The following is a 27,534-nucleotide window of genomic DNA, read 5'->3' on the forward strand; positions in this document are numbered from 1 at the left end:
GCCGGACCCCGCGCCATTGGCCCGCCCACCCGCCATTCACGCGCGGGGCACGCCCCCACCCGCCCCGCCTCCTCCCCTGCGGCTCCGCCCTCCGCCCCGCCCCTGGCTGTCATTGGCCGCCCCCAACGCCACTCGGCCGGAGCTCCCGGGAGGACCGGCCTGAGCTCGCTCAGGCGGCCAGCTTCACGGGAGCACGGGCAAGCTCACTGGCCCGAGCGGATGGCATTCAACACCAACTCCCGCCTCCCCGCGGGAGCCACGCCCTCCATCCCGCCTCTTGACACCTCCCAGTTTAGCGTGCCCACCCTAGAGCCGTGGCCCCCGCCCCTCCCTACCCTCTCTGCTCTGATTGGGCACGGCGCCTGCCGCTCACACCCCGCTGCCACTCCCCGGGCTGCGCCCGTGGGCTGGCGCGCGTGGCGCCCCCTGGCGGGGGCCGGGGGCAGTGCAGGGCTGGGCGGGGCCTGGCCAGCCCTGGGCCCCGGGGCTGCCCCGGGCGCGGGGGGCCCAGGGCCGAAGGGCTCTGAGCTGTGGCTGGAGCTGGCGCGATGCCGGGGGGGGGCCTGGCCGGGTCGAGCCGAGCCGGCGTGGTGGGACTGCCGTGGGCAGGCGGCTGGGAGCCTCCAGCAGCAGCCGGCCTGCTGCGCCCCGTCCCTGCCCCGGGCTCTGCCCAGGCACCAGGCCACGCGGTTCCCTCATATACCCCTAGCCTGGCCTGGGCTGCCCTGGGAGGGGACAGCGTGCTCCCCCTCACCAGCTTGTCACAAAGCGTAAACTGACCAGGTAAGCGCTTGGAGGCATGCCGCGCTCCCTGCATGGCCCCGCCGTTCCAGCTCCTCCGGGGAGGGATGGTTTACAGGGAGCCCGAGGGGTGCATGTCTCCAGGGCACTGTCTTCCACCCCCTCACCTTACCTTTGCTGGGGTGAACTGTGCTCCCGCTATCCTGCTGAGTAGTCTTAGTCAGGCTTGGCTTAAGATCTAGGTTGGATTCGTGGCTTCAAATTCCTGCTTGGGACCAGGGAGGAAATGTCAGGGAAGCATGCCTCGGGTGGTTTTCTTGCAGGTTAGCCTTTGCCTTTGCAGGTCAGTGTCGCTTTGGACAGGGAGACCAGCAGCGTGCAGGAAGGCCCTGTGGGTCTTTGCCAAGGGGAGATAGGTGCTGTTTTGTCCAAGCTGTGGGCAAGGAGCTTGGGAGACGTGTGCAGCTGTGGACACAGCTGGCTGAGCAGAGCAAGGAAAATAGACAGGTCATTTCTCTGGTAACGCTGGCAGATGGGCAAAATATTGTTACTTCTGTCCAAAAAACAAGGAAAGATAAAAAGGAGATGTTTTTTACTTCCCCTGAACAGTTGAGAGATTGGTGGCAGAAATGCTCTTTAGGATAACATGATCTGGGTTCGTCTCTCTGGTCCGTTCACTCATCTGAGACTTGTATTGTGGCCTGATCTTTGCCCTCTCTCAGCCCAGCAAATCACTAGATTACCTGGCTGTGGCCAGCTCTTGCGGTTTTGACCAGGAATCCCCTTCCACAGTAGAGGAGCTTTTCCCACTAGGATGTTTGTCAGAACTTTCACATTTCTGCAAAATCTCCCAATTCTGACAAATCAGCATTTTTGCAGAGAGCCTGAAAACCCTATCAGGCTGTTCCCTGGTTAATCCCTGATGATGGTAAAGGGGGCTGTGCTGGGGTTGTGCTAACCAAATTCCTGGATTCTTAAAAGCAAGTCATACAAAATCGGCATCTTTACATAAGGAGTAGCTGTGCAAAACCATCCTGTCCACCACTGCCAAAAGTGATGGGGGTAATCTGGCAACAACATTTGGGATTTCTTCACATTGAGAGCTCTCATGCCATGAGCTCTTGTGTAAGCAGTTCTTCCCTGCACTTCTGAACCTTTTTTTCAGCTGAAACATTTGCCAAACAAGCACCCTTCTGTAGCTGGCCAATGGGACCTGTGAACAGGCTGTTTGTACTATATGTCTTACACTAGTTTGTGCTCCTGCCTTGGCTATCAAATTCCCAGCGGATGGCAAATGGCCTATACTGTGCAGCAAGGCCATCTCCTCCCACACCAGGTTGTCTCGACTCCCTGTCTGCCTTCTCTCTAATGTACTTTCTGGAAACCTGCCTCCTTCCTTGGGGCTGCTCCCAGAGGAGGTTTAATGGGTTTAGTTCAGTCACTGTTGCAGCAAGGTGATTAATAATTGAAGAAATGACGTCATTGCCAAATAGAGATTAAGTAAAGAAAGAAGAGTGGAGGGCACTTGACAAAGGAACACAAAGCCCTTCCAATACACTTATCTCTCCCACCCCTCAGTGTGTCCAAAAGCATCCAGCTCTGGCATGACCCCTCCGGCATGCAAGCCTGGATCCTGGAGGGCTGAGTTCTCATTAACCTTCGGATGAGAAACCACAAGGCTGTGACTTGGGTTAGCTGCTCCCTCTTCCTGAGGAGCAGAGTTGCGTCCATCCTTTCCTGAGCCTGTGCAGGACAGAGGAAGGTGGCTGGATGTGGGCTGCAACATGCTGTTCCTACTGGCTGCTCCTGTCTTCACCAAGGAAGGAACTGTGACAGGATGGAGCTGGAATCCAGCCCATGACAGTCAGACCACCCCGGGCTGGCTTAATCCATCCAGTGGCTCTGCTGGATTGTGCTTTCAGGCTCTGGCCCAAGCTCAGCTGCTCTACAGGAATTTGGGGGACTACTTTCTGGTGAGAGCAAGTGCCTTGCTCTTAGGCAGACTATGAGATGCTGTGGGAGAGCACAAGGCAGAGGGCTGTTCCTGAGGCGAGGTCTTTTCCTCTAGGTCAAGTGGTTTGGAGAGATGGAAAGGAATAGGACAGGAGGTCTCGGTGGGTGGCTTGGGCTGTGGAGCAAGGCGACCATCCTTTCTTTCAGTAGCTACCTGAGATGTTTGTACCTGAATATCTTCTTTAGGACGAAGACCCTGGGGCTGGTATCTGCTGGGACATGGAAAGAACTGTGGGTCCCCTCTCTTGTTGCCTCTAGGCCAACCTAGTGCTCAGCAGCACATGACACTCAGCAAGTGCTGGCTCGGGGTGGGGAGATGGGACTAGAGCTGGTCCTTTCCCTAGCTGCAGGGCTCTTTAGAACGACCTTCCCTTGCTGCTCACCTGCTCCAGGGCCCCTGCCCATAACAGTCCAAATGGAGGGCTGCTCCCTTTCCACAGGGACGTTCTTTCTCATCTTGATCCCAATCAAAGTTGACCCAAAGGCTCCATAAGCAAAGGGGAACATGAATGGCAGCAGGGGGGCCAGAAGGGACTGTTGAGGGCTGTGGGTCTTGACAGGCTCTGTTCTCAAGAACTGGGAGCTAGAGGCTCCCTTTTCAACCCTCCCTCCCCAAACAGAGCTGGGAGAGTCCCAGGGTGCTGTTGCAACACTCTTCACCCTCTCATGGCCTGGACAAGGCTCAGGGAGAGCACAGATCCCCCTTGTTTCAGCAAGAAAAAAGAGGCATAGAGAAAGCCACAGTCCTTCCTCTGTTATCCAGCTGGCTGTGCTGGAGCAGACGGGCACAGAGCTCTGTGCAAAGATCCTTCTCTTTTTTCCCCCTGGACATGAACTCCGAACCCTGTGTCCGAGCTTCCGTCACCATCTTAGACACCCTAAGACACAATGTGCTGATCCCACCAGGGGAGGCGAGCCATCCCTGGAGGGCGCATCTCCTGGAAAGCCACACCGGGGAAGGTCTGTGGCCATTTGCTAAGCCTTCCCTAAATACAATCATACAACCACAAATATAAGTGTGACCTAGTGACGGGGCTATTTGCTGACACCCAGAGACAAAAGTATCTGATGAACCAAAGTGTCCACCTGATGCAGGGGTAGGGCAGGGTGCAGGATGGTGGCCCAGGCCCAGTGGAAGGGTTCATGGGAGAGCAGAGCACACATGGTATCACCTTGGGCAGTGCAGTGCACCAGGGAGAGCCTGCACATGCATGGGTTTTGATCTTTTGATTCCATTTTTCTAAAGCTTTGGGTAAAACAGCTGCTGCTGCTGAATCCTAGGGTGCTAGGGCTGACAAAGAGCCTTTGCAGGAATCAGCCCCACCTGGCCTACTATGCAGGATGGTGAGCAGCAAAAGGAAGGGCTGTTCCTCGTGCGGGAATGCCAGATCCCACCTGTGAGGGCAGCTGAGGCAAGGTGGCCACTTGAAAGGGGTCAGGAAGAGGATCTTGGAAAAGAGCATTTATCTACAGAGCATGAGGGTTCCATGTGGCCCTGTCTGCTCTGTCTGGGGTGAGCTCTCCTAATTGCTCAGATTTTTCAAGTATGCCTTTGTGGGATGAAAATCCAAAACATCATCAGGTGCTTTCTCTGCACTAAAGCCTCACCATCTGCCTCTGTTTGTCCAAGAAGAAAGCTCAGCATGGTTATCAATTGGGCCTAAGGGAGAGCACCCTAACCAAACTGGGACCTTAATCTATGATGCAGCTTTGTGCAATGTTCCTGATGGACCTGCTGCCTGTGTAGTGGTGGAGCCCTCCAGCAGATGGCAAACGCTTCCCACTGCCAGGCTCTGCTCCAGAGCAAGTTTCTGACCCAGGCTGCCTGGAGAGCTCCACCACTACACAGGCAGCAGGTCCATCAGGAACATTGCACAAAGCTGAATACACAACTGTGAGGGTCACCACATCTCACATGCTGCTTGTGCAAGGAGCAGGAGGTGAGAAAGGCCAACTGCTCCCAAGGTAGGACATGGCGAGCTTGATTTGTTAAAAGACAGCCTTCGACTGCCAGGATGTGATCACTGATAAAAGGTGTTCTGTGGTTGAATCAGGGTGTGCAGTGTTGGCAGTGAGACCCCTGTGCTTGTTGAGGAAGACCAAGGGTAGTTAACAAGGTGGGGGCTAGAGGAAGGCCTGGGTTGCAGATCTGAGTCTATCCCTGTCTTCCTTTATAGTACAGAGATAACCCAGCTTTCTCCAGTGCTCATGTAGAGCGTTGTCTTTATTTTCTGGATGCCTGAAATCTGACAGTCTGATCTGCAGGAGCTGCAAGTACCTCCAGCTGCGGTGAAGGCAACGGCAGGGAGACTTTGCAAATACAAAGTGCCATGTAGTGTTAGGCAATTACCAAGAGCCAAGTGTCTCAAAGCTGGCACCCAAAATGAGCAAACAGTTTTTCTCTTTGTTTCTTTGAACCTTAGCTACTGTAGGTAAAACAGCCACACACTGCTATAGGTGCTGGACAGATCCTGCTCAGCTCCAAGCAAGTTGGTGCTCACTGCTGAGGACATCTTCAGGGAATGCAGGATACACGTGCATGGCTTTGACTTCACAAAGGCAGCCTGTCTCTGTCCTTGGAAAATATTGCCAAATTTCTGTGAGGGCCACCTCCTGCCACAGCAGCCAGCTCCCTCTCACTCTTTAGGCTCTTGGTCCCAAAGTGAGGCTTTTCTGGGCACCCCAAAATTTATCTTGGGTAATAGCACAAACTGCAATAATATATTTCTGCCTTGCTGTGTGCTTAGAAACTACAGGTGTCTTTCTGCTGATATTTACCCAAAATTTTCATCTGGAGGCATACCTTGATGTATATACTTCAACCCAAGCATTTCAGTGCAATTTCCTAAGATCAGCTACAGACCTTGTAGTCCTGTGGAACAGGCTGCCCTGGGGAATGAAACATGAACAGCCCCAGAGGATGCAGACTAAGGACCTGTCTAGCCCAGAATTAAAGTCTCCAGGTGTGGCCACGAGCAGATCCCTTGAAGAGAAAGACAAGTATTTGTGTTGCCTCCCTTGAGTGCACTCCTGACCTCCAACTGTTCTGTTTATGAGTCCTCCTGAACTTATCACTTCAAAATCCATGTCCAGTCTTGGACACAAGGAGAATTCCTTGTGATCACCATGGCCCTTGCTGAGGACCTCCCCAGGTCTATTACTCCTTGTATGAAGAGTCACTTTCTTCTGTTCCTTCTGAACCTGGCTCCTGCTGGCTTCACTTGGTGGTCCCTAGTTCTCGTACTAGCAGAGAGGGTGAATAGTCAGTGTTTGTCTCTCTTTCCAGGCCGCTCATAATTTTGCAGACTTTGCAGAAGGTTCCTTTTCCCACACTGATAAGTCTCTATTCCTCTTGAAAATACGTCTCCTGATAAATCTGACATCTTGCTGAGATCACTCTGTGATCGCTCACTACTGCCAGTCATTGTTTTTCTGTTTCCACCTAATTTGTTCCCAGTTTAAGCCACAGTTCTCCATGTTAGTGATCTTGCAGCTCCCAGGAGCATTGCTTCTTTTTCTGTGATAATGTGACCCCAGATGTGACTTCAAAACTGACAGTAGGTGTAGTGGAGCAGACTGCCTTCAGGGAAAGAAGAGACTTCCTCCTGTCTCCAAAATCTGTTCTGATAATGTGTCCAAAGAGACCATGTGTGGTTTCTATCAGAAGCTGAAACACACCATAAGGCAGAGGTTTTACAGATTCCATAAATAGTTCAACTTAGGATGTATGGTATAGAGGAGGCTTTAGAAATCAAAATATTTAGAGATTTACATTATTTGTCTTGGCAAGAGGGAGCAGCCAAAACTGAAATACAAAATCTCCCTTCAAGGAAGGAGTGAAGTTGATGAAAACAGTGGAACAGGGGAATAACAGGTGTCAAACACCTTTTGCAATGAGCAAAAGCAGGAAACATGGTCAGTATATCTGAAGGGAGAGAGAATTCATGGAAAATGTCTAGGCACTTATATATTTCTGATAGAAAATATCGATTTTTAAAACAAATCTTGACATTTCCATCAAAACCATGTTTGAACATTGCAAGAACATTCAGAATGTTGAACTGAAAGCAACTCCAAACTAGGCTGTGCTGGTGCTTTAGCCGCATCAGTGATGACATCTTCAGCTTTCTCCAGCCTGTTCTCCTCCTCTCAGTTTTATTCCAATCCCTCTGTGGAGATGTGTAGCAGAATTTTTGAGATCAGTCTGAATGGAGAATGAGTGTGTATGTTTGGGTGTGAAAGCACTGAAAAAATGGCAGAAGTAGGGCTATGAGAGCAGCAGGTGTTGGTGGCAACTTGGTTAGTAGGTTGTCAAGATCCTGGCGCATCACAGGTGTCTTACCTTGTTTGTCCGTGTGGCTCCCCAGTCTCCTGCTCTGTCCTACCTGTCTCCATGGATGTTTCCAGCACCCCTAGAATTAATCTGCTGTCTCTTGCCTCAGGCAGTGGCATTGGTCTTGGTCTGTTATCTAAGTCACGTCAAATGTTTTGTCTGTTGTCTCAGGTAGCTGTGTCCATCCCATGTGTGGCAGGGCCCATGGAGAGAGAGGGTACAAGGGGCACTCCTGAGGCCCAGGCAGCTCCCACCCATGTGCCCTGCTCCCTGCCTGGGAGCCCTGTTTCGCCCCTGCCTTACCCAGCATCCCTGTGCAGCAACCTCTGAAAAAAGGTGCTGGTAGCTCCTGGCAGTGGAACAGGGCGAGGGGAGTGATTCCTCCTAGGCTGGAGGTGCAGATTGCCTGAACTGGGCCATTCAACTGGGATGGAGGAGAGCTGCTGTGTCTCTGCCCCAGACGTCCTGGGAGTGAAGCACGGATGGACACGCATGTTGCAGGAGATGCTGGAGAGGGGAGGCAGTAAGGGTGCAGAGGTACTGTGGATTTTGGTGTGTGGTTCAGCACACACCTTCCTTCTAGGCCAGCCCTGCTGTTGTCGGTGCTGACAGGCCATGCTGGGGTGCTGCTGTGGCCTGCCTGACCCCCTTCCTAGCAGCTCCTGGGGACAGCCAAGCTTCAGAGGCTGTTAGATTAAGCTGCGTACTGTGGATAAGATGATGGCCGTTGATGGTATGATGCCAACCCCAGTCTGCTCAAGGTATGGACCAGGAGCAGGCAGACATCTCCCTAACCTCATTCTGTGCAGTGTAGGATGAGCAGATCCAGCCAGACAGTGGAACTGGGACCCAGTGTCCCTGGGAGAAGGGAGGCTTCCTCCTAGCATCTAAATGGACTCCAGACAGGGATTCAGGAGCACAGGACAAGGGAGGTTGTAGAGCAGACAGGCTCCCAGCTGAATCCCGAGATCCTCAGCTCTTCAGAGCAGGGTACCGCAAGTCCCTCTCTGCCATACATGAGTAAAGCCTCAGCCTTGGCTCAGACTGTACCAGCACAGGGCTCCTGCCTGGGAAGTTAATCCCTAGGCATGATCTGAGATGGCAGCAATCCCATCAATGGGGAAACAGAGATGCAGAGGTGAAAGGACGTGCCCAAGGCCTTGCTGCTGCAAAGGCAAAGATGGAGACAGAGCTACGATGGCTGCAGAGGAACTGCAGGGTGTGGGCTGAATCAGGAATGCCTTCTTGCTGTGTAATGGGAGCTGCCTGTCCCTGCTAAAGAAGTGCCTTTCCAAACGGCCCTGGTAGCGTGTGCCTCAGGGTCCCAGAGCTCTGTGGGCAGGCTCTCTCCAGCTGCCCACTCTCCCTGCTTGCACGGGCTCCCTGCTTGCATGGCAGCAAGGCACCCACTCACAGTTTCACCCTGAAACCCTGGCTCGGGTTTACTCATGCTTAAAAACACTGTTTTAGTGAAACGAAAAGTTCTGCATAAAACAAATCCTGCATTGCCATCTAGCCCACCCTTTCTTAAGAGTCTGGCTCAGCTTTTCAAGGAGTCCAGTCTACTGAGACATGGTGATGGTGTGCATCATGCCCTGGAGCACTTGGGAGCCCAGGGCCTCACATCAGTTTCCCCTCAGCCGGTCCAGGGAATCTCCTCATTTCCTTTCTGCTAGTTCCTCCTCAGTGTTCTTACCAGGCTAGAAACCACTTTCATCAGTGATTTCTCTTTTCTTAATCATCCTCCTCCATAAAGGAGTTAAGTCATTTCCTCCACTAGGTCATCATGAAAGGCATCCTGCTTGTGTGGCATTCTCACTGTGACAGTGATTGTCCAGCTGCTGGACACATTCACTAGCGCCGCAAATACCTGTCCCTATAATGCTCTCTTGTGAGTGGCAATACTTTACCTTTCCCTTCCTCCATTTTCCTGAGGTTTCCTCCACAAATCTTTGCCTGGAAGTCAGCAGAGCCCTTCTATATAGATGTAGCGTTCCCAGCAGGAGTTTCTCTGCCAGCACAGTGACACTGTTGTTCTCCCAAACAGTATGAACTAGGTCAACATGCTGGGACAGTGACAGAGCAAAGTCAAGGGGATGTTGGTTCTACATTGCTAGAACCAAGTAGTTAAGTAGGCCAAACTTTATAGTACCAGTGTGGTTATGAGCTTCTACAATTCTTAGTAAACACTAATGCCTGAGCCTCATGTCGATTGCTGACATACTGTTATTTCAGTTGGCACTTGCATTTTTGGGTGTTTTGCTGACCCATTGCTGTGGGCAGCTGGGGAAGGCTGCTTGACTCGTGGACTCTCCTTGCTGTGGTTGTAGTAGGGGAAGTGGGTTGCCCTTATTTCTCCTGTGATGCAGACGACATTCTAGGAAATAAGTGTATGTGGCAGCCACGCTCATTCTCCGTCCATGGCCATCATGTGACTTCTAGGCAAAAGGTCCAGCTACTAATATCCTGAAACATTGCTTTCAACTTTTCTGTAGAGCCCTTTTGGTCATGGGAAAGGAAAAGGCCATGGGTCATATCCTGTTCTCTTTATCATTTCATAGTATTTTATCATTATGAAGTACTTGCAGCATCAGGGCATTACTGCATATTGGGGTCTGGGCACTTCCCTCTGCCACTTACTGTGCAGGGTTTACACCCTTGACACAACACTTTTTCCTTTGTGTCGTCTTTCAGCAACATTTCCGGCATATTTTCAGCTTTATTTGCCCTCTCCCTCTATAAAAAGAACAGAACCCAGGAATCCAGTGTGAGGCACAGCAAGGGGCCCTTTGCAGTAGTCCCTGGTCTAGACCTTCTACAGTTTATCTCCACCCAGCAGAAGCATGAAGTCCTTCACAGCTGCCCTTGCTGTTCTTTTTGTGGCTGTCTTCTGCTACCAGGTCTCATCTTCACCAGGTGAGTGCAAGCTCTCCTCTTGGAGGGGTGCTCTTCTCTTTCTCACTGCCCTGTAAGGTCTAGTAATGCTTGGCACCTCTTCCTTCTGAGTGTCTGCTGCGGGAAAGGAGAGGTACATCTTGCCACTCTGGCTTCTTGAGGGAAGGATAACTGTGGTGGGAGACTGTAGTGGGAGCAGCGTCTCCTCCAGCAGGACCCCTCTGGTCCTGTGACCCTGCTTGTACCTGCTGACATTTCCCCCAGTTTGGTTATATCAGAAAATATCTCTTCTCTTCTAGCTGCTGTCAACTTTTCCGGTCCCTGTTGCATCCAATACAGCACCAAAGCAATTCCCCTGAACCGCGTGGTAATGTACGAGCACGCAGGCAGCCACTGCTTCCAGCCAGCTGTGATGTAAGTAGATCTCCTGCTCAAACCCTGGGGGCTCCTGCCCTGCAGAAGTGTGGTAGCCCCAGGAAACCCTACAGCATACCCCATCCTGCCAATGGCTATCGGCATGTTGGGCTCACCCGTGTTAAGAGAACGGTCTGAAAACATCTCAGAGGCAAGCTGCACAACTCAGAAAGCCTGCTAGTGGTCCTCCCTGTTAGATTTGTGTCAAAAGAGCTTCTGCTAGTCATCTCTCCCAGACAGTGGATCACAGGCAGGATGGTGTCCTGGCTGGAGAAGGCATATTGGGGATGAAGGTGGCGCTCTCCCCCAAATGCCAGAGAGAACAGGAGGCTGGTAATGACATTTGGCCAGTCCTCCTGCATTTCCTTGGGTCTGTTCTGCAGCTATAGAGGTGCCTGATTCGGTGGGATTCACCAGCAGCAAGGAGCATGCAGGTGCTCAGCATAGCCGTTTGCTGTTACACTTCCCACCCACAATGGTCGTCCTTTGAGAATGGGCGCCTCTTCTCTCCAGTTCCTTTAATGGGATTTTCTTCTGCAGATTTACCACAGTCAAAGGCACAATGCTCTGTGGCAACCCAGAAGATAAATGGGTCCAGGATATCATGAATCACCGAAAGGACAAGGCAGACAGTGGAAGGACAACACTGTAGTCACTGCAAACATCACCTCTACCACAGAGTCTTCTCTCACGAGCTCCTCCTAAACATGTTCGTGTTTTCTTATTGCCTGTGAATTTTGATAAACTGCCGGTGTGCAGCTCTTTATTTAAAGTGTATGCAAAGGCATTTTAATTTATTTGTCATTTTCAGTCAAACTTTTATTTCTAATTTGTACTGATTGTGTTTAAGTTAATTTTGTATAATAAAAAAGAGCAAATTAGCAGCTTCTGCCACTGGGTCTCAGGAGGCTTTACCAAGGCCATAGCAGGCCAGCATGCCAGTTTGCAGGTCTGAGCATCGGAGTCCAGCTCTCTGTCCTGTTCATTTCATCCATTCCACAAACAATTCTGCACATACTTTAAGGACCCATGCGGCACAGGGAACTGTGGCCGCCCATGCCCCTGCTGAAGGTGCGCCTGGCAGTTAGTTCCTAAGTGGCACTAGGCAGGCTGACTGGGCTGGAGAGCCCAGGCAGCTCTGGATGGGGTCAGAGGTCTTGTTTTTTGGCTTTCTGTTCTGCAGTCCATTAGCAGTCTGGCTGGCTGTTCAGGCCTTTCTCTGAACTGTGGTGGCCATATCTGTATGTTAGAGTTTGACATTTGGGAGCTTCTGACCTGAGAGGCCTGACCTCTGACCTTGGGCTTCTCCCAAGCACAGCCAGAGCAAGGCCAGAGCTGGTGATGCTGGGGCAGCTGGTGCCTCTTAGCCCCCCGCTCTCTCTCCAGTATTCTCCCATCCCCTCGCGGCCTGGGGTCTCCTTCCTTTGAGATCCTCACAGATCCTCCACTTTGGTTTGTGCCAGGAGGGTTCAGCTGGAACTGACCCAGGGGCCAGCATGTGAGGACAATCCCAGAGAGCATTTCAGGTGGCATCAATTAATTCTCTGTTCTGGTCCACAGTTGCTCCTGAAGCAACACAGCAGACAGCTAGAGATCACAACTCTGCCTCTGCCACATCTTGCCCAGGACAACACTAGATGGGGCTGCAAGGACAGACTTGGAAGAGATGCTGCTCTGTGGAGCTATTTCCACCTCCAAACTCAGACCCAGGCCTTTTCTTACACTCAGGGCACCCACAGGGATGGGTACCAGCCCCACAGCTGCCTGTTGGGCCTTCTGCCCCAGCTGTCTGGGGCAGTGGTGGGTGCTGCCATTGCTCAGTGAGGCCCATGGTTGCCTGGTTTGATCCCCAAGCGTAGCTCCCACAAAGCCCCTCTGAGCCTATTACGCTGTTTGAAAGGCACTTTGGCTGTTTCAGGCTGAGCTAAGCCTGCACTATTTCTGGCCAAGGCAGGAAAAGGGCGGTAGGGTGAAAAGCAGGGCCCAGGGCAGGTGGCTTGCTGGTCTCAGGCCATCGGGATGAAACGATCCTTGTCTCTGGCCTTTCGCGGTGGAGATCCTGGCAAGCTGCTTTTGCCTCCTTCCCCTTCTGGACAGCCCTTGTGAGGGTACTTACTGCCTGCAAACCTGTGTGAGTTGTGGCTTTTGGTGTGCCTTGGATTAGCACTTTATATTTAAATATCTAAGCTTGCAGCTTTCTAATAAGATGGGCAGGTAATACTGGGAATGTTTTTAAAGACTGATTGGACAGTGTGGTTAGACTCAGGGGCCACTGAGCTCAGACAGGACATTGATGCAAACTGTGAAAAGAAACCAGAGGAGAAATGACTGGGCTCTCGTTGCTAGTTAAAATGCAGCGGAGTTACCCAGGGCTACTCTGCTTGGTCACCTTGCAGTCCTCTTTGCTGGATCAGCCCTCCACTGCAAATTTGGTCAGAGGAGCAAGGGATGGCCACACGGGCTTTCCAGGTGCCTGGGGTTATCTACGGGCCTGGATTATTTCTGACTCTTCCTAATTTGTCCTGGTTTTCCTCCTGCAGAGTTTTTGTTTTGCCTTGATCTGCCTGGGCTAAGAGGAAAGCGCCTTTAAGGCTGGCTGCGGGTGTCCCTCATGTGCACCATGCTCCTCCCCAAGCCAGCGCGGAGCATTCCAAGCCAGGGCGCCGACCCGGACGCTGCTCTTATGTAAGCTCGCTGCGGGGCAGGTTTCTCCTCCCGCGCCTCTCAGGAAGCGCTGGCGTGGCCGACCGACACCAGTCCCGCGGGCTTTCTGGGGACATTACCATAGCCCTGCCTGCCCCGCCAGTGGGCTCTTCCTGGCACTCTGAGAAAACCAACCGGCCGCAGCTGCCATGGCCCTGGCCAGCCCCCTGGAGCGGCTGCACGAGGAAGCCATTTGCTCCATCTGCCTGGAGTACATGAGTGAGCCGGTGAGCGTCGACTGTGGGCACAACTTCTGCCGCGGTTGCATTGCCAAGCACTGCCAGGAGAAGGGTCTCTGGGCCGACGGACCCTTCTCCTGCCCGCAGTGCCGAGCCGCGTGCCACCGCAGCAACTTCCGCCCCAACCGACAGCTGGCCAACATCGTGGAGAGCATCCGGCAGCTGGGGCTGCGGGCCGGCCCGGGGCCGGGGGCTCTCCTGTGTGCCATGCACGATGAGCGGCTCAAGCTCTTCTGCGAGGAGGACGAGGAGGCCATCTGCGTGGTGTGCAGGGAATCCCTGCACCACCGCCCTCACACTGTCTACCCCATCGAGGAGGCCGCACAGGTCTACAAGGTAGGGGAGGCTCAGCTGAACAAGGACACGGTGTCGACAGGCGAAAAGAGCGCGAGGCCTTGCACCTGCCTTGGGCCTTGTGCCTGCCTTGGATGGGGCTGGCCCCATGGCAGCAGCATCCCTGGCACCCCAGGGTGCTGTGCTGTGCGTGGGGAGCTCGGCTTTGGGGGGCCAGGCAGCTCGTCCCTGGCAGGTCGTGGGGGGCACGGTCCTGGGGCTGGCAGCCACCCCTCTCTGCTGTCGTCAAATAGCTGTACGCTATTCTGGCACCATCAGGGAAGCGGGGCGCCTCGGGCAGCGGAGTGGATGGCAGCTGCCCCGCATCCTGGCAGTGCAGAGAGGTCGGTGCCTGTTCGCACGGTTTGCACTCCAAACCCAAACAGTGAGGAAACTGTGAGAAAACCAGGGCAGTGCAGGGAGGGTGAAAGCTGCGAGAGGAATGAAGAGCGCAGCTGCTGGCTTCGGGTGCCAGGGCTGGCACGCAGGGGAGGCATCGCCTGGCAGGACAGTAACTCTCCCCTTGCTGCCTTCAGGCGCTGGCAGCTGCAGGCTGTGGGATGAACTGTGGCACGCGCTGGCCACTGCTGCGGTGAGCTGACCTTGTTTATTGCCTTTTCAGGTTAAACTCCAGAAATCTCTGGAGTATCTTTCCAAGGAAGTGGAAGAAGTGAAGAAACGTGAGTCAGCAGAAAGGATGAAAATCCAGGATTGCAAGGCAGGTGCCTGTTTTAATTTTTAAGGAACCAGCTTAGGCACCTTTACAAACTACTGAGTGTTCTGGGCCAGGGCCATTGAATTTGTCACACATTTCGTATAGTCCTCGGGTGGGACGTGTCACCATGTCTTGCTTTCACGTGGAAGACCCACATCCACAGGGGAGCCTGGCCACAGAGAGGGGCTCAGTGACAGTGCAATAGCACCTTCTCTATGAAGCAAATGACCCAGCATATGGTTCAAAGTGCTGTGTTTCCTTGGTGTTTTGGTATTCTGGCTTGCAGCAGTCCTCACGGCTATGCACAACAAGTAGGTGTAACATGCTCATACCAACAGGCAATGCTGGCATGCGGTGTTGGCCCTGAGGCTGTAATTGGAGCTTGTGGAAACCAGGTTCAGTAAATGTGTGTGGCTCTAAAAAAAATTAAATAGTCCAGAAAGGCTTTGAAAAGAGCAGCATGTCAGCTCCAATGAAGTCATGGGGTCACGTGTGCTTGTTAAACAAAAAGACATTGGATATTTTTTATTTGCCTTGGTTTTACAATATGTGCTTACGTTAAAAGCCAGGCTTGAGCCGTATGATGAGCTCTACTCCACAACCGTAGGAACTAGAAGTGCTTTCATTGAAAAAAGAAAAGTTGAATTACCAGGCCTCTGTCTGACTACCGCTCTATCCCAGGAGATAAGATGCCTGCAAAACAGCTGCCTTTCAAGCTAAAACCAGTCCCTTCAGGGTAGAAACTGGAAAGTAAAAGTAACTGCAGAAAAGGAAACGAAACTGCTGGACTGAGTTATTGAGTCCTGAGCTAGAATTGGTGACTAAGCAGGGAGCAATGGCAGGGAAAACAGGTTTCTCCAGCTTTCCCTGCTTATTTGCTCGGCTCCTCTGCCTGGCCACGGCTGTCACCAACTGCTGCTCTCTCTGGCCAGGCCAACCCCTCGCCTAGCAAGCCAGGATGTGATGGCTACTTGGAGTGCTGGTGCTACCAGCTGTCCTGGGTGGCAGGAGAGGACTAGAGGAGATGGATGTTGTGAAACAGCAGTGTCATTCTCACCTCCGCCTGCCCTGCCTGAGTCAGGGCTAGGAGATCGCCTTGTAGGGTCACAGCTCTGCTGCCTTCAGGCTTTCTGAGGCTGATTATGCTATTTTAGTGAAAAGGAAAAAATGTCCCTTGCAAGTGGTGAAGCGGAAGTGGCTGACAGTCCTGGCTTATCAAGCATACATGAGTCACTTCCAAGAAATCATGTGCTTGGACAGAAAAATACAGTAAATAAATAAATAAATAAATACAGTTCGGTTTCCTTTCATTTACCTTCTGGGTTTTGAGGCTTTATGGTCCCAATTAACCACAGCATATTTTCTGGAGGATGCCAGCTCCTGTGCTTCAGGTTCTGAGCCAAGTACAAAGCTTTAGGACTCAGGAAAAAACTCTAAAGCGTAGCCAGACCCTACCTGTTGTTGGATCCTCGCCCCCAGACCCTAGTAAGAGCTCTCAGCACCCCAGAGAGGCCTTCCTGGCTCCTTCTCTCCCTCCCTCAGTTCCTCCCCAGTGCTGGGTGTGCTACTGGACATGCAGTGTTCAAGCAGCACATTAGCCTGCGCCTAGCTTGTAGGTGAATAGTACACCTTCTAATAAAAACCTGTGCCCTAAGCCTGATGGCATATCCTCGCAGTCCATCATCCCACCTAGATAATCACCCTGTGCTGCACTGGGACATCTCTAGATATCTGAGGACCAGCTGACCAGAACTGCCCTGGGCAAGGCCCTACTGCTGATAAATTAAGGATGTCAAGTCAGATACTAGGTGAAAGCCCACCTTTTAGTCTTTGGCTGTTAATTTAAATAAACACTCTGATCCAAAAGTGGGGTGGTTTCCCATGGCCTGACCACTGAGTGTGTGTAGTTTTGGGCTTTGTGTTAGCTGCCTGGCTAACATTGCCTCTCCTTCCACCATGTGTCTTTCCTTTCACAAGGAGGCAGTGAAGAAAAAAAGGGAAAGGATTGTGAGTGAGTTTGGAAAACTGCATCGGCTGCTGGCTGATGAAGAGAAGCTGCTGCTTCAGAAGCTGGAGGAGGAAGAGAAGAGGATTCTGCTGATGGTCAGTGAAAACCTTGCCCAGCTCGTGGAGCAAAAGTCCTCTCTGGACCTGCTGATCCTGGAGATAAAGGAGAAGTTCCAGGAGCCAGCTGATGGGCTGCTCAAGGTCAGGCTGTGCCGCCAGCCCTCTCTCTCCTGGGGCTGGGAGAGGGGCCATACTTCTGATGTGGGGTTGCCAGGGGCCAGGCTGACACAGAGAAGAGGGAAGGTGGGCAGCCCACAGCAGGGGAGGCCTGGGGAGCTCCAACTGCACTGGCCATGCTCCTGGGGGCTGGAGACAATGCATTCAACCAACTCTGCTCACCAGGGCAGGGGGATACTGTCTATCCCAACCACATTTGGGTTTCCAAAGCACCCTGGGATGGAGCTGTGCTCAGGAAAGCAGTGGCAGTGATGGGGAAAGGTTCCTTCCTCCCTTCCATATACATACGAACTCTTGATCTCCCCACAAGAGGGAACAGGCCCAGACCATCGGTGATACCCGAGGTATGTGTGGCTCCTGCCATCCCAAAGCCCAAAGTGTCTGTATCCCACTAACTTAGTCCCCAACCTCAGCCCTGAGGTCTTTTCTATCCAGACCTGATATCTGTCCTGTGCTAAGGGGAATCTGCTCTGCAAGGCTGCCTGTGAGGGCTCACAGGGCATCTTGAGCCCTGGGGATTGCCAGCCCTTATGTCTAGTCTGACAGGTCCCCAGGTGAATAATGGTGTGAGAAAGGCCCATTGCTCTGTTCCTTTCCCTGCATCAGTTCAGGGCAGAGTCCAACTCGGCAGTAGGTGATGGGATCCTCCTCTCCTCCTCCTATGCGATGGGAGACCTCTCCTATTGTGCTGAAGGAGAGCCAGCACACACTGAGATGTGGCCTGTCCTCGGAGGTGGAGAGGATGCGTGACCTACAGTGCAATGGAGAGACAGCTGCCGCTGTGGACCTCGGCAGTGCTCAGGAGAGCTTGCAAACTGTCCTGTGGAGCAGGGCAGGCTGGCACTGGGCAGGCACAACCAGGGCAGCCAGTCAGAGCTTGCTTGGGTGTGTTGCCCGCTCCACAGGGCAGACATGCACCGGGACCTATGGCAATTGAGGAGCAAGGCCACGACTGAAGGGCTGTGCAGAGTGAGGCAGGTGGCTGGGGGCCAGGCCGGCTGATAGGCATGAGACTATGGAGTGACACACCAAAAAAGTTTTTTCTCTTCTTCTAGGACATGAAAAGCATCCTGAACAGGTAGGTACCAGTGCTCATTCCTCCTACTGTCCTGGCTGCCTCCATGCTCTAAGCGTGGTGTTCACATCTGCTCTGTGCCAGGCCATTCCCTGTCCTCCCTGCACAGCCCCTGCCTAGCTTCAAGCTAGGTCCTTCCTAGTGGTGAGGCCCAGTGACCAGGGACAGACAGAGGAGGGGACTGAAACCAGTGCAGGCAAGCAAGAGAGACTCAATGCCTGTCGTCTTCTGTGGCCCTCAGAACCAAGGTCTTGCCTGGACCCGCAGGATATGAGAAGGGCTCCTAAGGGATGTGCTGCTGGGCTGGCCTCACTCCTTCCTTTCCACAGGGTGTTCCCACCCAGGATTGGCACTGCAGCTCACCTGGGACCCCTTTCCTGTATGTAGTTTAGATCCAGCGTGTAGATCCCATCTGGCTTGCTGCTAGGCAAGCAGTTAGTCCAGGCGCTTTGCCGTGGCCGAAGAGCTTGCAGCAACAGGTGCAGTGACCCTGGGGAGCTGCCATGGAGGTTGGGGATTGCCAAGGGCTGGGGATCACTGGCTAAATCTCTCTCTAACTCAGGAAAGACAGAAGGAAACAGATGCTGTGGATAGCTTGATGCAGCCGGATCTGCTGGAGAGCAGATTCGACTTGCTCTCCTGTGCCACCTGAGCCGGGTGCAGTCAGGGCTGGGGCTCCTGAAACGGTGTCTGTGCAGCCAACAGAAAGGGATTAAAAAGCCCCCTGAGATGCAGCAGGAGACTAGCTGTGTTGTGGGTGCTGGGTATGGCTGGGACTCTGTGTCGGCTCGTAGGCAATATGCTCTTTTCAGGTGCGAAGGGATGAAATTCCAGGCCCCCAGAGCTGTTTCTGTGACCCTGCTAGAAGATTACAGCATCCCAGAGCGCTGCCTGGGCATGAGGGACATGCTGAAGAAATTCAAAGGTAAGGCAGCTGCTTTTGTGCCAGGTCCTGGCACATTTCAATCCTGGCCCTCCTGCTGTATGCTGTGGCACAGGGAGAGGTGTCAGCGCACTCAGTGCAGACGTGGCTCTGCTCTTGTCCTTGACCACCGCCAACACCAGCAAATGGGCACATATGAAAGTCTCTGACAAGCGGTAGTGAGCTGTGCTGTGGTGATGAGCATTCAGGTAGGAAAAGGCCTTTGGCAAACGCTGCTTGTTCAGGAGGGGATCTGGGACTGCAGTCTTTGGCCCTGTCTACACTAGACAGTTTAATAAAGGTCATATTTACATGAGGAAAGTTGCATCATTGTAGTGTTACTCTGCAAGTCAGCCTGGTGAAGCAAGGGCTGGTTCCCACACTGTTGGCACTTTTGGGAGTGAAGAGTTTTGGTTTAATGTGAACCAATTCCAGACTGGCTGTGGTAAGAGAGTCCACCCAGGCTGCGACTCATCTTTAAATTAAAATGTTTTCAGATCATACATCTTTTTAGCTCAGATAATGCAACTTTCTCATTAGCACAAGTGCTAACTGCAGTTTTTTTCAACAAGTTTTGTTCAATTGGTCCCAGTTGCATACAGATGAGTTCAGATTGGTTTCAGGGTGGGAAGACTTTCTTTATTCTGATCTTGGGTGGTTTGTGAGGTGCCCTGAAGCCTAGGAGGGCACTTAGGAGTCTCAGGCTCCATGTTGCCTACAGACTTCTAAAGTTGTGTCAGGGAGGCTGCTGAGATGCACTGATGTTCTTCCTGCTCTGTAGCTGCATGCCAAATTTTTTGATGTGGTTTATAGTAAAAATGATTTTGTAAATTATATTTCGCTAGTGCTGGGCCAGGACTTCCAGTGCTAGGTACTGTACAAAACCATGGACACATGCAGTTAAATATAGTAGCCAGCAGTAGCTGAAGCTGGAAAAGTTCAGCATCTCTGTAGCAGACTCATCCATTCATGTCATTGTCTGCATGTTAATTCATCCATAAAGTCCTGTACCTCCTTCATTTATTCTCCTCATTCCAGTGGATGTGATTCTGGACCCTGAGACAGCACATCCTGAACTCACCCTGTCTGAAGACCGGAAAAGTGTGAAGCGAGGAGGCAAGAAGCTGATTCTGTCCCTCTTTGACAACCCCAAGAGGTTTAACACCACGCCGCTGGTGCTGGGGGTTCAGGCCTTCTTCTCCGGCCGGCGCTACTGGGAAGTGCAGGTGGGAGATAAGACAGAGTGGGGCTTGGGGCTGTGCAGGGAGTCAGCCAGCCGGAAAGGCACCATCCTCTTCTCACCTAGCAATGGCTATTGGGTGCTGCGGCTGCAGAACAGTGGCAACTATGAAGCCCTCACTTCCCCGATTTCCCTTCTGAACCTGAGCGTGAGACCCCGGTGCATTGGAATCTTCCTGGACTATGAGGCAGGAGAAATCTCATTTTATAATGTGACTGACCGCTCCCACATCTACACCTTCACTGACAAGTTCTCTGGGAATCTCCGGCCTCTTTTCTTCCCAGGTGCTTTGCTGGGGGGCAAAAATGCAGAGCCCTTGGTGATCTCCTGGATCAGGGACACACAAGGGACTGGCTGCATCGTCCTGTAACGTGTGGTTAAAAGGCTGCCCTGGCCTCAGCACAGGACAGCCAGAGACCAGTGGGCCTGACCAGTTGGTCTCCTGAGCAGGAGGTTGGCAGCAAGGCAGCACTAGAGGAATAGGTATGTGTTTGGGGTGAGCAGCATGGCAAGGTCTCCTTGTGCTTCTGGATGCTGTCGATGACCCACAAAGCATAATGCCTATGAGAAACCTGACAGCGACTGTGTCCGTTCACGTGATGCATTCACCCTGTGCCGGGCCCGTGCCGGGAAGGGCATTACATGGCACAGATATGCCACAACCTGCTCTTTCCCTGATGGGGACAGGAGGAGCCTGCTGAACACCATTGCCCTGCTGGTCACCTTGCAGGCTTTGGGCGAAGAGCGTGTGCACAGCCTGAAGTATAGTGCTTGTTTTAATGTGAATTGTACTGAAAGAAGGAAATAAAGAACTGATTTGGGAAGACCTATGCAGTTAAGAATACATTTTCACAGTACATCAAACCGTGCTGCTTAACTGTGGGGGCGTGGCTAAACCTGGGATCTGAGAGAGCAGTGCTGAATTTTGGAGAAGGAAGCAAAAGTCCTTGTGGTGCTGTATTCACATCACCCGCCATGTGCATGTCCAGCCCAACTGTTTGAGATACTAGCCTGGCCCAGAGGCTACTCAGTGCTTTTGTGGGTCTGGGAAGTCAGAACTAAGTCTGGGGCCACATATTGTCACTTGAGCACTGGCCTCCCCATTATTAATGACTATGATCTGATCCTGAACTGGACACATTCCCTGAGAATGTAAGGATGTGACTGGAGGGTTGGAGCCTCCTCAGGAGTGCCTGGCCTTCCAAGAGGCCCACGCTTGCACTGTGTCCTGGAATGCATGAAGCTGGGGACAGCCACTTCCGAATGCATCAGTGTGGTGTGCGTAGGTGCTGCTGGGTACAGGCCCTCTCCTGCCCAGGCAGGGTCTTCTAGGGATCCCAGTGTGGAGTCACTGGGACACTACAGTGAGCTGATACCTGCAGGTATTGAGGTCGGAGATTCTGTAGCTGCAGCTGCTTATGTGGTAGACTGTGCTTCAGCCTTGTGATGCTGGGGCCTGGGGTGAAGGCAAGGGCATGTCTGTATGTATGGTGGATGTAGCACTGCGTACCAGTCCCTGGGTTGCTCTCCCTGGTTCCCTGGCAGGGAAATCATCTCCAGGTTTGGTAGCTCCAACTCCCCTGCCTCCCCTCACAAGCTGAAACAGAAAGGCAGCCCTGCTGATGTGAAATTTCCAACCGTGGGAAGTGGTGCATTGCTCAAACTGGGATGGACGTACTTTGGGACTTTCAAGACTAAGGGAAAGAAAAATCATTCCGCCTTCCCTGATGTCTCTAAAGGTCACCCATGCTACTTGGTCCCTCCTATCCCTTGGGACATCCCTTCTGCTCGAGGATCTACTGCTGCTCTAGATGGGAGCCTTCTGCCTGAACCAGGCTGCAGTTAGGCTTTTCCAGCAAAAGCTCTCAGCCCCTTAAGTCAGTTGTTGCATCAGCCAGTTGTGCTCACTTAAACCCAAATGCCTGCAGTCCATGGTTTCAGGAGGCAGAAAACTGCCAGAGAGCCAGACAAAGTGGAGATAATGGCTAGTGGTCATACACTGCTGGCTGGAATGGCTGGAGACTGTGTCCTGAGCTAAGCAGGGCACCCTTGCAGGCAGACACACTCCAATAGTGTGTAGATCTCCCTCCACAATGACAACAAAAAAAAATGAAGCTGCTTAATTCAATAACTGATTCAGTTTGAACAAAATGAGATGTGACCATGATAAAGAATACTCAGCACAGTTTTTCTAGGGATGTCATGGGCAGTACTTTAGTACTCCTAGTGAGAAATGGTGCTGCAGTCAAGGAAGCAGTTCCTTTCAAGTAATTTTTGTTGCTTTTAGTGAGTCCCATCTGCCTTCCTTTGGCTGCAGGCTCTTTCTTTTGGAGCATGCCCAGCAGAGGGGAAAGCCCGGGTAAGAGAGCCTGGACTCAACTCTGACATGTCACAGGAAGGAGATGGGCAGTGGACCCCAATGGGCGCCACATCTTTTCTGACTTTCACAGTGGTCTTACAAAGGGAGTTTGTGGATCCTGAAGAAAGAAGGAAGAATTTGAACTTTGAGGGCTTGATAGAAATCTGGAAGCAGAAGCAATTGTGTGGGGAGTGGTGAGAGCAGCCAAAGAAACTGGTTAAGCAGGGTGACCGCTGGGAAGGGACCAGGCTGAGTGTCATTGAATCAGGGTGGGATGAGGTGGTAAGATGGAAACTACCCAGAAAGTAAGAATAATCTGACTGTGGAAAGGTGAAAAGTGAGCAGCTCTACTACAGCGCAAGAGGGACAAAGAGCTTTTTCGGAAGACTCAGGAGGGGAAGTGCAACAGTTTAGAGGTCTTGCAGATTGACACTGGCGCAATAGGTGGAACAAATGAGTAGCTGAACAGAAAGGATATGGACTCACCACGCAGCGGCACCCGAAGTGTTCCTAGGAATCATGAATCTGTCTTCCCTAGGAAGGAGGGTAAAGGCCCGAGGAATGAGATGGCTGTGAATAAGCTATACAATTTTCTGTCCGATGGACTTGCAACATTACCTACAACTAAGATTTAAAACTGCTCTGGCCAGACACCCATCTGTCCTCAAATGCCCAGACTAGCCGGCATGGGGCAGTTAGAGAAAAGCCAAGAACACTAGGACCAGGCTCTTAGAGCTCCCTGATGACTTAATGCTGAAGTTGTTCCTAAAGCTACTTGCAAACTGGTTTTCAGTTTAAGTTCATGGCAAATTGAGCCTGCCCACATGCTTGGTGGAAGAGTTTGTATGTTTGTATGTTTGTTGCCTGGGCTTGGCCTCTGCACAGATCCTCCTTGGTGAGAACCTGGTCCTGCTCAGACCTCCAGCCCCGACTGTGTGGGAGGCCAGAGTCTGGACTCATCACTGTGGTCTTCCTGTGGTGACTGTTCTCACTCTTACCAGCTCAGGCCTTAAGCAACCTGGTTACCCTCTTTTGTGGAGGTAGGGTTATTTATTACCAAAGTGGCTGACTTGTATGTGCCAGGGTAATCATGTTCTTACAGCTTCCCTTGAGCTGATCTCAGCAACACTTGACCAAAGCATGTTATGATTTCCCAGTGCAGGAGGATGGGCCATATATTTTGCAAGAACCTCTTAGGCTGAGCCAATCTTTTGCTCTTGCAGGTCCCAGGGTTTTTCTCCTGTTTGAGGTATCCAGTTTCACTGAAGGCATTAGTCCCTCAGAATGCACATCTGGCAAAAAGGTCATGATTTGCAGTCAGAGGATGAGGGAGCTGTTTTCTATGCAATCTGTGGAATAGCTACTCCTTTAGGCTTTGACTTCTGTAGCAATTTGATCACCCAAAGGCACTGACAGTGTTCTCTGTTAAGATTTTTTGCCAGCAAAGCTTCCAGATCTGCAGTTTTAGAAATGTGTTTTCTCAACAAATTTTAACATCCTTCGTTCACTGCTAGGATACTTGAAAATACTTCATCATCATCATCAGGGGATATGATGTCTGTTTCTTTCTAAGAATGGATCAGAAATGTTCTTTCATATCTTAAATGCCACTTCTGCTTTCCGTTAGCCGTTATTGGGAAAGTGATAACCAGATACCTTTCTTTGAATTAAATTTTCTCCATATACTAAATAATTCTATGTCTTCCTCAGCCCTAGAAGTCTTGGATATATGTCTGGCTTTGTGTGCAACCTGCAAAACCATCCACATTACTTCCCTGGAACTGAAAAGTCAGGAGCTGATTTCGTCTGTAGTATCTTAAAAGTTACAGTATGAATGGCCAGAAAATACCTGCAGAGTTTTTATTCTTTTCCTTCCAATATCTTAGCTTGTTGAGATCAGCCAACATACTGCAAACTGGATTTTCTAACTGAGCACGCTATGGTATTCCTTGTGTTCCCCTTCTCTTTCCTTTTCCTATGAAGAGTGTCCTGCAGCCCTTCGATTCCAGGAGAAGTGGCTTCAGGTATCACAAAATGCCAAGTATCACAAGACAGGTGGTCACAGATCATGACATTTCTGAGTGGGCAGGCATTTTACCTTCTGAGTGTCTAATTCTTGTTTTAAAATGTGGGGGTGTGAAAGCTATGCTATCCATAGCAACTGCTATCCATAGCTCCCTGTTTATAGCTCCATTGGCACAGACTAGCTCCTCCTTCTGTGCAATGCCAGACTTGGATCTCTGGCTCCTCTGGGTGCTACTCTACCTCAGAATGCCTGTGGACACAATAGGGTAATATAAACAAGAAATGTATAAATATTTACCTGTATATTATAATAACAACTTTATTCTTGTATTATAATAATAATGATTTTATTTTTGTTCACAGTTAGGCGAACACAGGATTTTCATTAAAAATATTTACTTTTAACAGTGCATCAGACTTTCCGTCAAACAATATGGCGCAATATTACTAGAAAAAAGAGATATTTTGTTACATTCTGAATGATATTAAAAAAACCTTCCTTGCGTCAGTAGACAAAAGGCACAGACTCTCAGAACCTGACCTATTGCACAAAATATTTAGTAAATACCAAAGACTGGTTTCAGGATGAGTCCTCTTCTTAGTGGATTATAAATTTCAGAACTGTTGAGACTGTTGGCTTGTCTCAGTCTGTTTGACTCCAGGAGAACTTGCTGCACTTGCAAACACTTTCTTGTTGGGTCGTAGCCTCCTCTTTTTCTTAATCTGCTGCATCTCAGCTTTGTTAGCATGCTTTGGTTCTTGCGTTCACCTGCCCCTTTTCCTGTGGATGCTCCCTGATGGCTACACGAAGCAATTTTCTTTGTGATTAGCCCCCAAGACCTGTGCATGGAGCACTGGGACATCCTGGCCCATGGGCTGATGCAGTTGGTGGCTCTTCCACGCTTCAGCATCCACACAGACACACAGCATATGGGTTTTCTTGCATTGCTCAGCCTCTGGTAGCAAGGTCAGCCTTGAATAACTGAATCAACTCATGGCAAATATATCCCTTGCTCTAGGTGGACAGTAATCTCCATGTGCAGATTCACTCTAAGGAAGATGTGGGTGCCACACACACAGACTCCATCCTTGCCTTTGTGCTCCACTCCGCTTCTTGCATTCCTCCTCCACCTTTGCAAAACGTGGTAGCTGTGAAAGTCACCAGGAAGGCTGTGCTGATCACAGCCCTTTCAGTGCACCTGAACAGAGCTCGAGGTGAAGCTACTGGGTTCCAGCATGTGGGGGTATGGGGCCAGCTGGTACATCCCAAATGGCTCAGCTTTCTGCTGGAGGTCCAGCATATTAGGAAGCCCACAGCTTGACAAGTCCCACTCCTGGAGCTGGCCCTGAGGCATGCAGCCAAGCCTAGTCCTTGAGCAGTCAGGATTGTCACTGAGGCCATCTCCCCTCACATGCAGATGGTAGCTTCATGTCACCAAAGGCCCTTGCAGAGAGGCCTTTGTGGCCACACCTGCCCAGTCTGCCCAGATGTGCAGCTCCCTCCCTCCATCCGGGCAGAGAGGCAGCTATGCTGGGAAGACTCTTCTGACCCTGCTTGATGGCACAGCTCAGGATTTGAAATCCCCCCTCCTCCATGCATACTATTTTAAGCTGAGTGCAGTCGGTGCCGTAGCGAGACGATTGATGGGATGCACGCTGCCCCATGGGCAGCTCCTGACATGCTCCTATATGCTGCTTCTTCCCTCAGAGGCACCCATATTCCTTCCAGCCCTACTTAGTGCTCCTCTCCCTGTTCACCTCCCACCCAATCTACCTTCTCTCTCATCTTCGGTTCCCAGCACGAGCATCCTTCCTGCCTTGCTCCCCCATTGCTCATTGATGTTCATGCCTGTCCTTCCAAATTCAAAGCTTAGATGTCATGAGATGGGGATCAGCTGAGGGCAGGTGGGTGTCTGATCTTCACCCATCACTTTGGGCTCCCTTATAGGTACCAGAGGTCCAGGCAATAAAGCAGAGGAAGCAAAGCCCTCGTTGTTCATCCAACAATGTGTGTCCAGAGTAGGTAGAGGAATTATACCTAAACCCCATTGGTAGCATGGGCTCTATCCTCATCGGCTCCAGTGGGAGAGAGGCCCAGGGCTCTGGTGGAGACATCACCTTGCAGGGACATGTCCTTTCCCAGCGGGTAAATGCAGCTGTCCAGGAGTATGGGGTCTGGTGGAGTGATTGAGAGGAGACATGCTGCTCACTGCTTTCAGTTTTGTCCAGAGATGGGCAGGTTTCCACAGGCAGAGGGAAAACAACCTTTTCTCAGACACATCTGCTAAGCCATGTTTCCCAGCTAAATGACAGGTTAAAAATTGTTTTCAAAATCTTGTAGCGAAACATATTTTTTCAGCTCTGTTCTGGGACTAGCTGATCCATTTTAGCTGCAGCTTACACGAAACAGCCTGAGACAGCAAGCAAGTAGAATTTCAGCCCCTAAGGGTAACCTTTTAATTGACTATAATGGGGCCAACAATGGGATACATCTAGAGTAGAGAGAAATAAACAGTTTAGCACTGATGAGTACTAGCAGGGAGATGGACTTTAGCATAGGACACAGAAGAAAGAAACAAACCACAAGACTGATTCCAGAGGACAAGATAAGGAAGTAGAAGAGCCAGACAACTATACAAGAAAGAAGTAACCACAAAGACTGCTTCCAAGGAACAAGATAAGGGAGTAAAAGAACCATCCCCAACTATGCAGAAGTGAGATAAGAAGTAAAGAAACACACCTGGAAACTACGGAAAGCACCAATTGGGAGCTGGAAGACTCCAAACTCTAATATTATAATTGGTTCAGAACTATGGGGTGGATACTAAACTGAAAGGGTATAATTACCCAGGGATCTGTTCAAACGAGGTCGAGGTCCCTCTTTGCAGGCACCCAGCTCGAGCTGTAATTACTGCACGTGTGCCATTGCAATTTATATCCCTCTAATTTGGCTTGGAACTTCTGTCTCAGTGGGAATCTACGGTCACACCCTGTTATGGTGGCCAGCGAGCCTAATTTTCCATATCGCTAGTTGCCAGTAGTCATAATGAATAGTGATTAAATACCTTATAAAAAGAGGGAGCTAAACTACCTGGATGTAATCTCTGACCTCCTCACACCTCATTCATTACAGATTTTTTTAATCTGATTCAGTATAACAGCATGCGCAGATGGGAAAATTTTGTGGGGGTTTTGCCAGCTTAGAAAAGGAAACAAGAACATGTTACCACTGCTATAATTTTGCCTGTTGTCATCACAAATAATTATAATAGAGGCAAAGATG

The 27,534-nt window shown here is 51.2% G+C and overlaps 1 protein-coding gene and 1 pseudogene across 1 annotated transcript; both read left to right on the plus strand.

The window, feature by feature from the left end:
* Positions 1-9,730: 9,730 nt before the first annotated feature.
* LOC104146237 (C-C motif chemokine 5-like) lies at positions 9,731-11,277 on the plus strand (annotated as a pseudogene).
* Positions 11,278-12,395: 1,118 nt separating this feature from the next.
* Positions 12,396-20,693, plus strand: LOC104146263 (E3 ubiquitin-protein ligase TRIM39). The gene is made up of 7 exons (XM_068909823.1): positions 12,396-12,527; positions 12,937-13,674; positions 14,294-14,389; positions 16,364-16,594; positions 17,686-17,708; positions 18,518-18,630; positions 19,666-20,693. The coding sequence occupies exons 2-7, from the start codon at positions 13,249-13,251 to the stop codon at positions 20,235-20,237; spliced, it is 1,461 nt and encodes a 486-aa protein (XP_068765924.1). The 5' UTR covers positions 12,396-12,527; positions 12,937-13,248; the 3' UTR covers positions 20,238-20,693.
* Positions 20,694-27,534: the final 6,841 nt, after the last annotated feature.

Source organism: Struthio camelus, chromosome 16, assembly GCF_040807025.1.
Source record: "Struthio camelus isolate bStrCam1 chromosome 16, bStrCam1.hap1, whole genome shotgun sequence".
Classification (NCBI taxonomy): domain Eukaryota; kingdom Metazoa; phylum Chordata; class Aves; order Struthioniformes; family Struthionidae; genus Struthio; species Struthio camelus.